The sequence below is a fragment of the Nelumbo lutea genome, chromosome 1 (assembly GCF_056320005.1).
Source record: "Nelumbo lutea isolate HS-2025 chromosome 1, American lotus-T2T, whole genome shotgun sequence".
Classification (NCBI taxonomy): domain Eukaryota; kingdom Viridiplantae; phylum Streptophyta; class Magnoliopsida; order Proteales; family Nelumbonaceae; genus Nelumbo; species Nelumbo lutea.
Window position 1 is genome coordinate 103,175,001 of NC_142684.1, and position 12,174 is coordinate 103,187,174.

Below are 12,174 nucleotides of genomic sequence, written 5' to 3' on the forward strand. Positions count from 1 at the left end.
ACTTACTCAAAATTACTGAATTAAGTAAATAATAATAGCAATCAATTATTTATAGAAGTAATTAATAATAATAACAATCATCGATTACTTAATTAAGTAAATAATAAAAAACAAAATAACAATAATCATCATTTATCATTAATGTTTATTCAAAGCATGCCCCATAATAATTACCAAATACATTAATTAAACCTTAAATAAGAATCAATATTTATTATTAGTCATTAAAATTGTTAAGCCAAATCATTAATGTTTATTCTTAAATGGAAAATATGAATTAACAAATCTATTATATAATAATTATACTCGTTTGAAAAAAATATTTTAAGTAAATATTTAAATAATTACAAATTTAATTAATATTATTACTAAATAATAAAAATTTTAAATTAAATACTAAAATAAATTAATAATAATAATGACGGTTAAATTAAAGTAATAAACATTTCAAATTGAATTTAATGACCTATACAATTTTACGGGTTTGACATATAAGGGTTAATTTATGTGAACCCGTAGACTGTATGAATGCCTTAAAAAATGGCAATTTATAAGAATCAGAGTTTCCGATAGCGGAGACCATCTGGAACTTGCCACATGACATAGATAGAGGCAGATGATAAGAGCATGCATGTGGCACATATGTTGCCACGTGGAGATCCAAACATCCATTTGGTGAAGTGAATAAGCTTGGGATTGTGTGCATGCATGGACAATTAACAATTAATAATGCACATGTCCATGTCATAGTTGGATTGATGGGCATATATACAGGTTCTCTTCTCTTCTCAGGCTAGAGGCTAATGCAGAATCAAATAATAATGCATGGTTGTATAATTGTCCCTTTCCATTCATAACAACCATAATCCTGATAAGATGCAATCTGGAATCAATCACCATTCTTCATCCTAAAACGTCTATTACGATGGCGATGTCTCCAGCTATGTAGCTCCAGGGAGGAAATAACCCAACTAACCTTGGCAAATTTCCATGGAATTGTATTCTTTGTAATCATATACTAGCGGAGGTGCTTCTGCAACCGTTGCACACTTGCACGGGCAAAACATGATGCTAAGTGGTTTGGAAAATTTAAAATAAATAAATATTTATGGATAATAATACATTTAATTTAATAAAATAATAAATAAATACGGCCATTGTGAAAGAGGAGAGATGATTTTTTGTATTGTAATTTTGTTTTATACAGTGAAATAATTGTAAATAGTTAAATAATAATTAATTTAATTTAATAAATAAATAAATTTATAAAATAAATGAGATAAATAGACAATCAAGTGAGAGAGTAAATATATATATATATATGTCTTACTTTGCTAGCAATAATAATTTGTTAGATTATTAAATTATTAAATAATTTAGTAAAATAAGTAAATAAATAAAAAAAACTTTATGTACTATCAACACAAGATTGGTAAAGGCTATTGCAAGTTATTTAATTAATTAATTTAGCATTGTTAATGGGTCGTGCTGAATTACTAGGCTATCGGGCCCATGAACAAGCTTAACCTGGTTTGTGGCCCAACCTAGCCTAAGACTTGGCCCGCGGAACAGCCCGGCCCATGGCACAGCATAGGCCCATGTGGGCTTGGGCTAAAATAAAAATTTAAGATCTCTTTTAAATTGTTGTCTATATTTTAAATTTATGTTAAAGTTTTCATTATTTTTCCAAAAAAAAAAAAACATGGCTTAACTCAATTCGTGGCTCAACCTGGCCTAAGTGTTAGCCCATAGACCAGCCTAGCCCGTGACAGGACACGAGCCCGTGTGGGCTTGGGCTGTATATTATATACAGTAATTATATAATATAATAATATACATAATTTTATTTTCAATTTTATTATATTATTACATATATAAACAATTGTGCACATCAAAATTCATATAAAATAAAATTTTAAGATCTTTTTTATTTTTTTATATTTTCTAATTTATAAAAACATGGCTTAGCCCGGTTTATGACATGATAATAATTATATAATATATTAATATATGTATGTATATAATTTTATGTTCAATTGTATACATCAAAATTCATATAAAATAAAACATTGAAATACTTTTTTTTTATTATTTGTCTATTTATTTTAATTTATGTTAAAAATTTTATTGTTTTTTCAAAATTTAAAAAAAAAATGGCTTAGCCCGGTTTGTGGCCCAACCTGGCCTAAGACTTGGCTTGCGGCACGGCATGGGCCGCGTAGGCTCGGGTTGTATATTATTTACAATAATTATATAATATATAGTATTATTTCATTTTTTTATTGCATATATAAACAATTGTATACATCAAAATTCATATAAGATAAAATTTTAAGATCTTTTTTAATTAATTAATTATTATTTTTTAATTTGTGTTAACTTTTTCATTTTTTTCAAATTTTTTAAAAAACACGGATTAGCCCAGTTCGTGGCTCAGCCTGGCCTAAAACTTGGCCCGTGGCACAACGCAGGCCTGTGCAGGCTCGGGTCGAGGGCTGTTGCAGGCTGACCCCCTAAAGTATCCCAAGGGAGGGAAGCACTGCCCACACGACACAACCTAATGCAACTCAATTGTAAATAAAATGAGAGATAAAGACCATTTTTAACAAATATGAAAAAAGGTAGAAGCTTAGTAGCATCATTGTAAATAATTACATCTTTAGTATCAAATATGAAAGAGGAAAAGGAGAAAGGAAAAAGCCATTATTGTTTTTTGGGATAAGTATACTACACTCGACCTCAGAAATATGAAATTACAACTCCTTCATAGTCTACTAGTAGCCCCCCTATAAACCACATCCTACCCGTGGATTTGGCATCGATCCATGGTTAGGATTCATCCCACCTGTACGATGGGGCTTAGATTTCTGGGGTGGACTGAAAACCCCTTTTTTTTGTTTTATTCAATGGAATTTTTATAATTAACTAAATTTGTAACAATATATATATATATTTGTGTGTGTAGGGGTGAGAAAAAAATCGAAAAAACGAATCGACCGAAATTGAATCGATCAGTATACATATATTTCTATATATTTTTAGCTATACTTATGTATATTATATTATATATATTTTATATATTATAAATTAATAAATATGCATTATGTATAAATATATATTGATAATATATTATATATTATTTAAAATATAATATTATATATTTATAATTTTTATTACATATTTATATATATTTTTATAATATATATTGTAAAAACTAAAAAACTAAAAAATCGACGAACTGAACCAGTCAACTGGTTAATCCATTGGCTTCGGTTCGGTTCTGGTTACTGGTTTTTGGAAAACTAGTAGTACCGGTTTGGTTCCAAAAAATTCCCCACGGTTCGACACCCCTATGTGTGTGTGTGAAGATTATAGAGCAAAAGTGCTTTCTAAACATGTTTTTGAACCACATAAATGCTGTTATTTGGTATTTTTATTGTGGTCAATAATTGAACAATATGATAATTGTACTTCCATCATACGGTGTTTTTTATTTCAAAAGCTTCTCCATCATGTTATCGGATTTGGTGACCGGATCTGTTCCTCACACATGGTGCCTCACACTGATCTCACAGGCACATCCCATACTAATGTGTTATTATTTATAGGAGATGTTCTCCAGAGATGGTGGGATGTGCCTGTGACTGTGAGGTCGTTGTAAGGCGCCTTGTGTAAGGAGAAAATCACACCTACATTGCAGTTACACTTTGAAAATATTTTGCGTACTTGTATGTTGTCACTCATAGGGAGATGTTTCCATGAACAATTGCAATGACTTGTAGGTAGGTGTAGATAGCATTCTTGTAAGTTGCAGATCTGATTTGCCCATTCTGTAGGGAAGCCAGATGAAAGCCTTTGAAAGATTTAGGGACTACAAAAAATTACTATGAATCATTGAAATGTAATTGCTTTTGCTTGTCTTTTATTTATTTGTTTTTGTAATGTCTTAATGGAATTGCTAGCAAGGGACATCCCCAAACAGCCTAGTACTGCAAGCAATATCTGGTCGGTTGTACGAATTTGAGGCCCCATTTGGTTCACGGGAATAGGAGTCCGGAATTGGAATCAAAATGGACTATTCCGATTCCAACTGTTTGGTTGGAGGAATCGGAATCCCATTCCCATTCCTGCTGGCCCCTCCCTTGGGAATAAAAATATAAATCCCATTCCTGTTGATTTTAATTCCCATTCCTATTCCTGTCTGAGTCAAACAGACAATGGGAATGGACCATTCCAATTCTGTTTCTAGAGAATTTCAATTCCAATTCTGATTCCGATTTTGACTACAAACCAAATGGACCCTGAATTTGATCTTATTAAGGGTGATTTGAATTTAATATGTTTATAATCGGATCAAATATGGATCTACCCTTACCAGATCTCATATAATCTCATTTGATTTGATTAAGATATATATGCTCATATATACTTGAAATTTAAATTTTATGTATCACTAAAGTTAGTTTGAATGTTGTATTTTATTAAATTATCATAGGTTCAAGTTTCATACAAATAATTTTTAGTTCGTTTTGTTCATAAAATATAATATTAAAGTTATTTTTAGTATATCTTATTAATATTATATAATACTTTTATCATTTTTAGTCTATATTTATTTAAACCATTTAATATCCGAGTAGAATCGAAATTTGATTTGAATCTGCTGGACATCATTCTATTCGAATTCAAATATATACACGGATCAAACTTGAATATACATATATCGGATTCTATTGGATCCAACTGCGGTCCTAACTCCAATCTCCTAAAAGCAGCCATTCATCATTCCTCATTCCTCATTCTCATTTAGAAGATGTGGTTGAAAATCGAAAGAGGCCCAGAAAGAAATGTCCATGTGGTTGAAAATTGAAAGAGGCCCAGAAATCCAAGAAAGATATGGTCGGACGCATCCTACCTTTATCTCTTTCCATCAATATTCTTCTCCCATGGATGTGTCACCTAAATTATCTATCACTATCTTTAGGGCCTAGGGGCTAGGGGAACGGCAGACGGTCGGTGGGCTCCCTCTGTCTTTGTCTGTAATGTTTCGACCAGAAGAGGCTGTAGGCTGTGAGCTGTGGCATTGGCAATTTGGCATTTAGCACACAAGCTGGGCTCTGGTTGGCTACGTTTCCTCAAAATAATGGAAGTGGGCTCTTATTGGTTTGCATATGCCGGCCAATATGGGCTTACCTCAACTTCAACTCCAAGTTGATAGCACTCATCATAGCACGGCTTCTTCTTGCCATTGGCCTTGCTGAATGTACACGTCAATGTCTCAAGAAAATACCTGTTTATCTCATTCGAAAAAAAGAAGAAAAAAAGAGCATACACACATATATTTAGATATATATACTTGTTAGTTGTCGATAAGCCACATCTTCTCTCTATACATACAAGGGTAAGACTGTGTACATCTGTCACTCCCTGGACCCCGCATTATTGGTGGAAGCCTAAGCCTCGTACACTGGATACCCAGCAAGCCACAGTGGTGACTGATGAATCCATTGTAGTTGGTAATGTTGCAATTTAAAAATGTAGAAGAAAACTAAATGATATCCATCATTTTTTTTCCTTCCATTTCTTTCTTGCTCTTAAGTTTGTCTATACAGATTAATTTGGTAGTCCAGTTAACAAGCCTACTAATTGCTATGTTTACTAATAGTTGAGTTGACCCACACCCACACCCACACTTCTTAATGGGCTGAAAAGTCACGAGCAGATCCATCTTTCTAGAATCTGTGGGCCGATGATCGAGCCCCAAAACATTAATAATGGATTTTGGGCTCTGGCCTCTCAGTCTCTGACTATGGGATTGAAGAAGAATGCAGATTGCTTCGAGAAGTTCTGAAAAAAATCCCTTTCGGTTTTTGGTGATTCATTATCTTCTCTTCTCTTCTCTCGCCGGTAGGATTGTTCATGGGTCGGGTTGGGTCAATTTACAGACATTTTTTCAATTGATCCGACTTGGTCGGGTTATCTGAAATTGAAACTGAAATCGACCCTGTGTTAAAAAAAACCGACTTGATCGGTTTGAGTCGGGTTGGATCGATTTTGGCTCTAAGTTCAACCATGGTAATAAATTGGTAGATTGGAGAAAGAAGACTGAAATTTGATGTAAAAAAAGACACCTAATTCTATTAGAGAAAGAAGACTGAATTGATAGGGGGCGGACCAAGTTAGAATAGAAGTTATCAAGAAAATAGAAAGTCAAACTATATTTGAGAAACAAGACTAAAATTTGTATATTTCAAGAAACCTTCTAATCTAAGGAAAAAAGGGCACCTAATTCTAATTGTAATTGGTTGCATATTTGGTGTAAAAGACCATAAAAACTAGGATCATTTGATTTTTTTTTTAATTTTTCCAAAAAAATTCCTTGTCTAGTTGTCTTACAATACTTGCCATTAATGTCATTCCTAACTAGAAGACTAGAAATTAAGTTAGGTTGTAATTAGGATAGAGACAACTTAGTTAAGTAAGAACTAAATAAGTTGTAAATACTAACTAAGAACTAACTACTAACTACTAAATCGGTTCGGTTCGGATTGATTTCGATTTTCATATATAAAAACCGAAACTGATATGAACCATCGATTTATGACTTTTTACAACCCGAAAACAACCAACGCTGAAAAAAACTTGGCCGATTCGAATCGGGTCGGTCCAGATTGATTGATTTGGTCAGGTTGGTTATTCTTGTGAACAGCCCTACTCGCCTGGGCCCGGTGACGGGGTGGGAGCCGGGGAGTGTGGATAAAACGTGCCTTCAACCCGCATCCGCCAATCATGAAGCAAAGAAATCAAAGAGTCGTTGGGCGTGGGCCAACCTTTTCCTTTTTCCATCACTCTGGTGTCAGGTCAACAATTCATTCGTTGTCAGACACAATCACACAACTCTGAGCTCTCCATCCCTTGGTTGACATATTGACAAATATGCCCAACTAATCCATTTCTCAATGATTTGTTGAAAGGCGACGAACGCACAGAACAGCGATCGTCTCCCTCTCTCTTCACCCACCTGCAACTGTTGCAAGACCTTCTAGGGTTAGGGCTTTGAGGATCTAGTGGTACTGCGACAATGTCGGCTGCGAGTGGGTTCGCCACTTCTTTTGCAGGTGTGACGTTGGAGTCTCTCCTCTCCTACTCCTCACAGTCGAGGGTCTCCTCTTCCTCGTCGTCGTCGTCTCCTCAGCTTCGGTTATTTTGCAAGCCCGTAGGCAATAGGAGATGGATCTGTAGCAGAGGAGTCACTTTGAACCCTAGGTGTGAGGTTCCGTCCAACGGTTTGGTTCAGGACGAGAAGATCAATTCAAGGTCTACCAGCGTTTCTATTCTCGAACAGCTCAAGATATCCGCAGCCGACAGTAATTCGATCCCCTCAACTTTTCCCCCTCTTTTTCATGGATTTTATTTTGCTTGATGATTTGGATGACACTTCTCCTTTTGAGCTTCAATTCGTTGTTGTTTTGTTTCGATTGTGAATTGGATATCATGAGGTAATACCCTCTTAAAATGTGTATATTTTGTTGAATTTTGATGTAACCGTTTTCGGCCACGTACCAATGTTTTGTGATGTAAAATTTTTTGGCAAAATACATCGTTATTCGACCCGGTGGTGGCGTGCCTTAGTGACGAGCTACTTGGTGGCGAATTCCCCGGGGGAGAACTGCTTGGTGGCGAACTGCCTGGTGGCGAACTGCCTTGGTGGCGAACTGCCTGGGGGCGAACTGCCTTGGTGGCGAACTCCCTGGTGGCGAACTGCTTGGGGGCGAACTGCCTTGGTGGCGAACTGCCTGCGGGCGAACTGCCTTGGTGGCGAACTGCCTGGGGTCGAACTCCCTGGTGGCGAACTGCCTGGGGGCGAACTGCCTGGTGGCGAACTGCCTGAGGGCAAACTGCCTTGGTGGCGAACTGCCTGAGGGCGAACTGCCTTGGTGGCAAACTGCCTGAGGGCAAACTGCCTGGGGGCGAACTGCCTGGGGGCGAACTGCCTGGTGGCGAACTCCCTGGTGGACTCCCTACTAGGCGGCCGACGCCTTAGAGAATGTTGGAGCTCTCTGGTGCGGCACAATCCGACTGCCCTCAGCATGAGGTGGTTTTCTTTCCTTTGTAGGCTGCGGGAGATGAGGGACCTGCGAGAACTTCATCTTTTCCTCCTCTTTGTAGGTGGCGGGAGCTGAGAGACCTGCGAGAACTCCATCTTTTCCTCCTCTTTGTAGGTGGCGGGAGCTAAGGGACCTCTGAGAACTCCATCTTTTCCTCCTCGTAGGTGGTGGGAGCTGAGGGACCTCCAGAACTCCATCTTTTCCTCCTCCTTGTAGGTGGGGGGAGTTGAGGGACCTCCGAGAACTCCATCTCTTCCTCCTCCTTGTAGGTGGGGGGAGCTGAGGGACTTCCAAGAACTGCATCTTTTCCTCCTCTTCGTAGGCGGCGGGAGTTGAAGGACCTGCGAGAACTGAATCAGAGGTCCCGGGGGTACTTTCCCGGTGGGGGCTCTCCGATGTTTAAGTTAGCACTCTTATTGTAGAGAGCTTTGAAGATAATATGAGAGAGCTAGAGAGCAGGGTTACTTCCCTTTCTTTTTCATCCCCTTCCCCTTTGGGGGGTGAGGTCTTTATATACCGGAGTCCTCACGGGTTAGGTGGGTGAAAAGCCTCCAAACGGTAAGACTCGTCGCATCCTGTCAGAACCGGGGTACGGTGGTGAACTCCTCGAGGTCATTAGGCTGGCGCTTGTGTCAGGCGGCCAGGTTGGCGCCTGGGCCGGGTTGTCGGAGGGGTGCCTGCGTCAGTCGGTGGGTCAGTGTCTAGGCCAGGTCGTCAGGTCGGCGCCTGTGTCAGTCGGCGGGTCAGTGTCTAGATCAGGTCGTCAAGCTGGCGCCTTGGCTGGATCATGCGCTAGGCTGGTCCAGGTCGGCCAAGTCGCGCAGGCCGCGCGCGCGCTGCGCAGGTCGCGTGTGCTGCGTGCAGGTCACGCCAGGCCGGCCAGACTGGTGCCCGGGTGGGTCACCAACTTCGTAAGTTTGTTGGCTGGATGTTTTCCTAGTTGTCACGAGGTGCCACGTGTCACAATTTTACTGGAGGGCCAAATCTGCCCTCATCAAATTTCAATTATGTGTTTTGCAAATTTGGTGGTGCTTCATGGTCCTCTTAATTCCAATAGGGAATGCACTTATCTTTATGCGTGTTTTCCTTTTTATTTTTCTGGGATAAAAGGATGAGTCGATGTAACAGCAGTAGCGCTGAGTATCATTTGATTGTGAGAACAATCAAACTTCCAATTGTGTGAATATGAAGAGCAGGAGAAGATGTTTTCTTACATAAAGAATAATGTGTTTTTATTACCTTCTAAACTTCATAAGATGTAAGCTTGAGAAAATATTTAAAATTGTTAAACTGATTACAGTAGGTAGGGCTGTATCTTACTTGTTAATCAACACTCTGATTTACTAGCAAACCTCATGTGCTTTGGTGGCTTTTACCCATCTTAAGTTTTAAGTTTCCGAGTGTTAAAGGGCCTGCCATGCTAATTTTTCTACACGTTCCATCCTCAAATAATTTGCACTCTGCAAACAATTATCCTTTATTGTTATTCCTGTTTCTTTGTGAGATTTTAAGTGTTCATGACAGAACCTATTATTGTAGTTATTTAAGATTTTAATGTTTTAAAATGTTCATAACCTATCTTTTTCAGGATATACAAAGGAAAGGAGCAGCATTGTGGTCATAGGACTTAGTGTTCACACGGCACCAGTAGAGATGCGTGAGAAACTAGCCATTCCAGAAGCCGAATGGCCCCGAGCCATTGGAGAGCTCTGTGGTTTGAACCATATAGAAGAAGCTGCTGTTCTTAGTACCTGTAACAGGATGGAAATATATGCAGTGGCTCTATCTCAACATCGTGGGATCAGAGAGGTGATTGATTGGATGACTAAGGTACTCTTTTGATTACATTATCTATATATCTCTGTTTGGTTTCCACTGAAATCCTTTCCTCAGAAGAGGAAACATCAACTATTTTGTCCAATGCAAGAAATCTGGTTTGAGTGTTTTGAAGGACATCTTGGTACATATCTAGGCTTCTTGAATAAGCTATTTCTCAGTCCCAGCTAGGAGATGTCATATGATTGATAATAACCATCTGCAATGTCTTATAGATGGTTACTGTCATCCAATTGGGCTCTTCCTTGGATTAGATCTCCTAGTTGGTGAATTTTGACCTATGGCTTTGAGAATTCCTATCATGTTTGATGTAACTCAAAAATTTCCCTCATAAAGTTAAAAGAAAGTGGTTGTAGTTGTTAAACATCTTTTTTCTCTTGGCAGACAAGTGGAATTCCTGTTTCAGAGCTTCGTGAACACCTGTTCTTACTGCATGACAATGATGTGACTCAGCACCTGTTTGAAGTAGCTTCTGGGCTTGACTCTCTTGTTCTAGGAGAAGGACAAATCCTTGCTCAGGTAAGACAAGTTGTAAAAGTTGGCCAAGGTGTTGTTGGTTTTGGGAGGAACATCAGCTATCTGTTCAAGCAGGCAATCACTGTTGGTAGACGGGTTCGAACTGAGACTAACATAGCATCTGGAGCAGTTTCTGTCAGTTCTGCTGCTGTGGAGCTTGCCCTCATGAAGCTTCCTGATTCCTTGTCTTCAACTGCCCGGATGCTGGTGATTGGTGCAGGCAAGATGGGAAAACTTGTAATAAAACACTTAGTTGCAAAAGGATGCATGAAGATGGTGGTTGTCAATAGATCTGAGGAGAAAGTTGCTGCCATCCGAGAGGAACTAAAGGATGTTGAGATAATATACAAACCCCTCACTGAAATGCTCAGTTGCACTACCGAAGCAGATGTGATTTTTACCAGTACGGCATCAGAGACTCCATTGTATTTGAAACAGCATGTTGAGGCACTCCCCCCTGGCAGTCCAGAAATTGGGGGGTTGAGGCTCTTCATTGATATTTCTGTTCCCAGAAATGTTGGTTCCTGTGTCTCAGATCTCAAGACTGCGAGAGTCTACAATGTTGATGATTTAAAAGAAGTTGTAGCAGCCAATAAGGAGGATCGACTCCGGAAAGCAATGGAAGCTCAGGCAATTATTGATCAGGAATCAATACAATTTCAGGCTTGGAGAGACTCCTTAGAAACTGTTCCAACCATTAAGAAACTGAGGAGTTATGCTGAAAGAATTAGAATATCAGAGTTAGAGAAGTGCTTGTCAAAGCTGGGCAATGATATCCCAAAGAAAACTAGGAAATCTGTGGATAACCTTAGCCGAGGTATAGTGAATAAGCTCCTTCATGGTCCAATGCAGCATCTGAGATGTGACAACAGTGACAGCCGGACTCTAAGTGAGATCCTTGAGAATATGCACGCACTTAACAGGATGTTCAACCTTGATACAGAGCTATCCATATTAGAACAGAAAATTCGAGCTAAGGTGGAACAAACACAAAAATAAGCGTTCATAAAAGATACAGAAAATTCAAATAAGAAGATAACATTCTCACCCTGTTATCACTGTCATTGCTGTTGTACTCTTCATTCGGAAAAGATACAATTTTGGGTCCCAATGGGGCCATTTTAGGTGGAGGTAATAGGAGCTGCTCTCCTATTTCACGTGTGAGATGCATTTTTTGTCTATATTGTATTGTGTAAGTGGGGGCCCAGCGTAGTAGGCAAGAAGATAATTGTTTTCGGTGATCTAAAATCTTTTTATTGAAGGACATGTTTCTTGAATTTCTGACACTAGACGGCCAATGTATGGAGAACCATTAATTCTTGTAATAATCCATTGATCATTTCAGTTTTGGGATGTTTCCCATTTTATATACTTCTTTGGGATTTCTGTTTCTTTTCCAAATGTTGTTTTTTTACTTATTGTAAAGAGACTGGGCCGAATGGGTCCTAGTATCTTCTCTTGTAATATCTTTTCTTTTCTTGTTGGCTAATGGATTTGTTATTTTTTTTTGTTTAATCTCTTTATGTTACTGCCTAGCTGGCCGCCCACTTAAGGGCATACTTGTCATTACTCTAACATTAATTCTTAATAAAAAAGGATTAGAAGAGAAAGGGAAGATTATTCGAACATTTTCTTCTTCTTCCTTCTCTTTTCGCCATCTTCTTCTCTTGTATTGCTGCTCTTACTTCTCTTCTTCATTTTTTTTTCTCTCTAA

The 12,174-nt window shown here is 38.4% G+C and overlaps 1 protein-coding gene across 1 annotated transcript; it reads left to right on the plus strand.

The window, feature by feature from the left end:
- Nucleotides 1–6,789: 6,789 nt before the first annotated feature.
- On the plus strand, nucleotides 6,790–11,831 carry LOC148876501 (glutamyl-tRNA reductase 1, chloroplastic-like). Its single transcript, XM_088967018.1, has 3 exons — nucleotides 6,790–7,367; nucleotides 9,697–9,938; nucleotides 10,329–11,831. The coding sequence occupies exons 1-3, from the start codon at nucleotides 7,082–7,084 to the stop codon at nucleotides 11,457–11,459; spliced, it is 1,659 nt and encodes a 552-aa protein (XP_088823144.1). The 5' UTR covers nucleotides 6,790–7,081; the 3' UTR covers nucleotides 11,460–11,831.
- Nucleotides 11,832–12,174: the final 343 nt, after the last annotated feature.

Coding starts and splice junctions, on each gene's coding strand:
- LOC148876501 (XM_088967018.1), top strand. CDS start 7,082: ATGTCGGCTGCGAGTGGGTTCGCCACTTCTTTTGCAGGTGTGACGTTG. Junction 7,368..9,696: donor CAAGATATCCGCAGCCGACA/GTAATTCGATCC, acceptor TATCTTTTTCAG/GATATACAAAGGAAAGGAGC. Junction 9,939..10,328: donor TGATTGATTGGATGACTAAG/GTACTCTTTTGA, acceptor TTCTCTTGGCAG/ACAAGTGGAATTCCTGTTTC.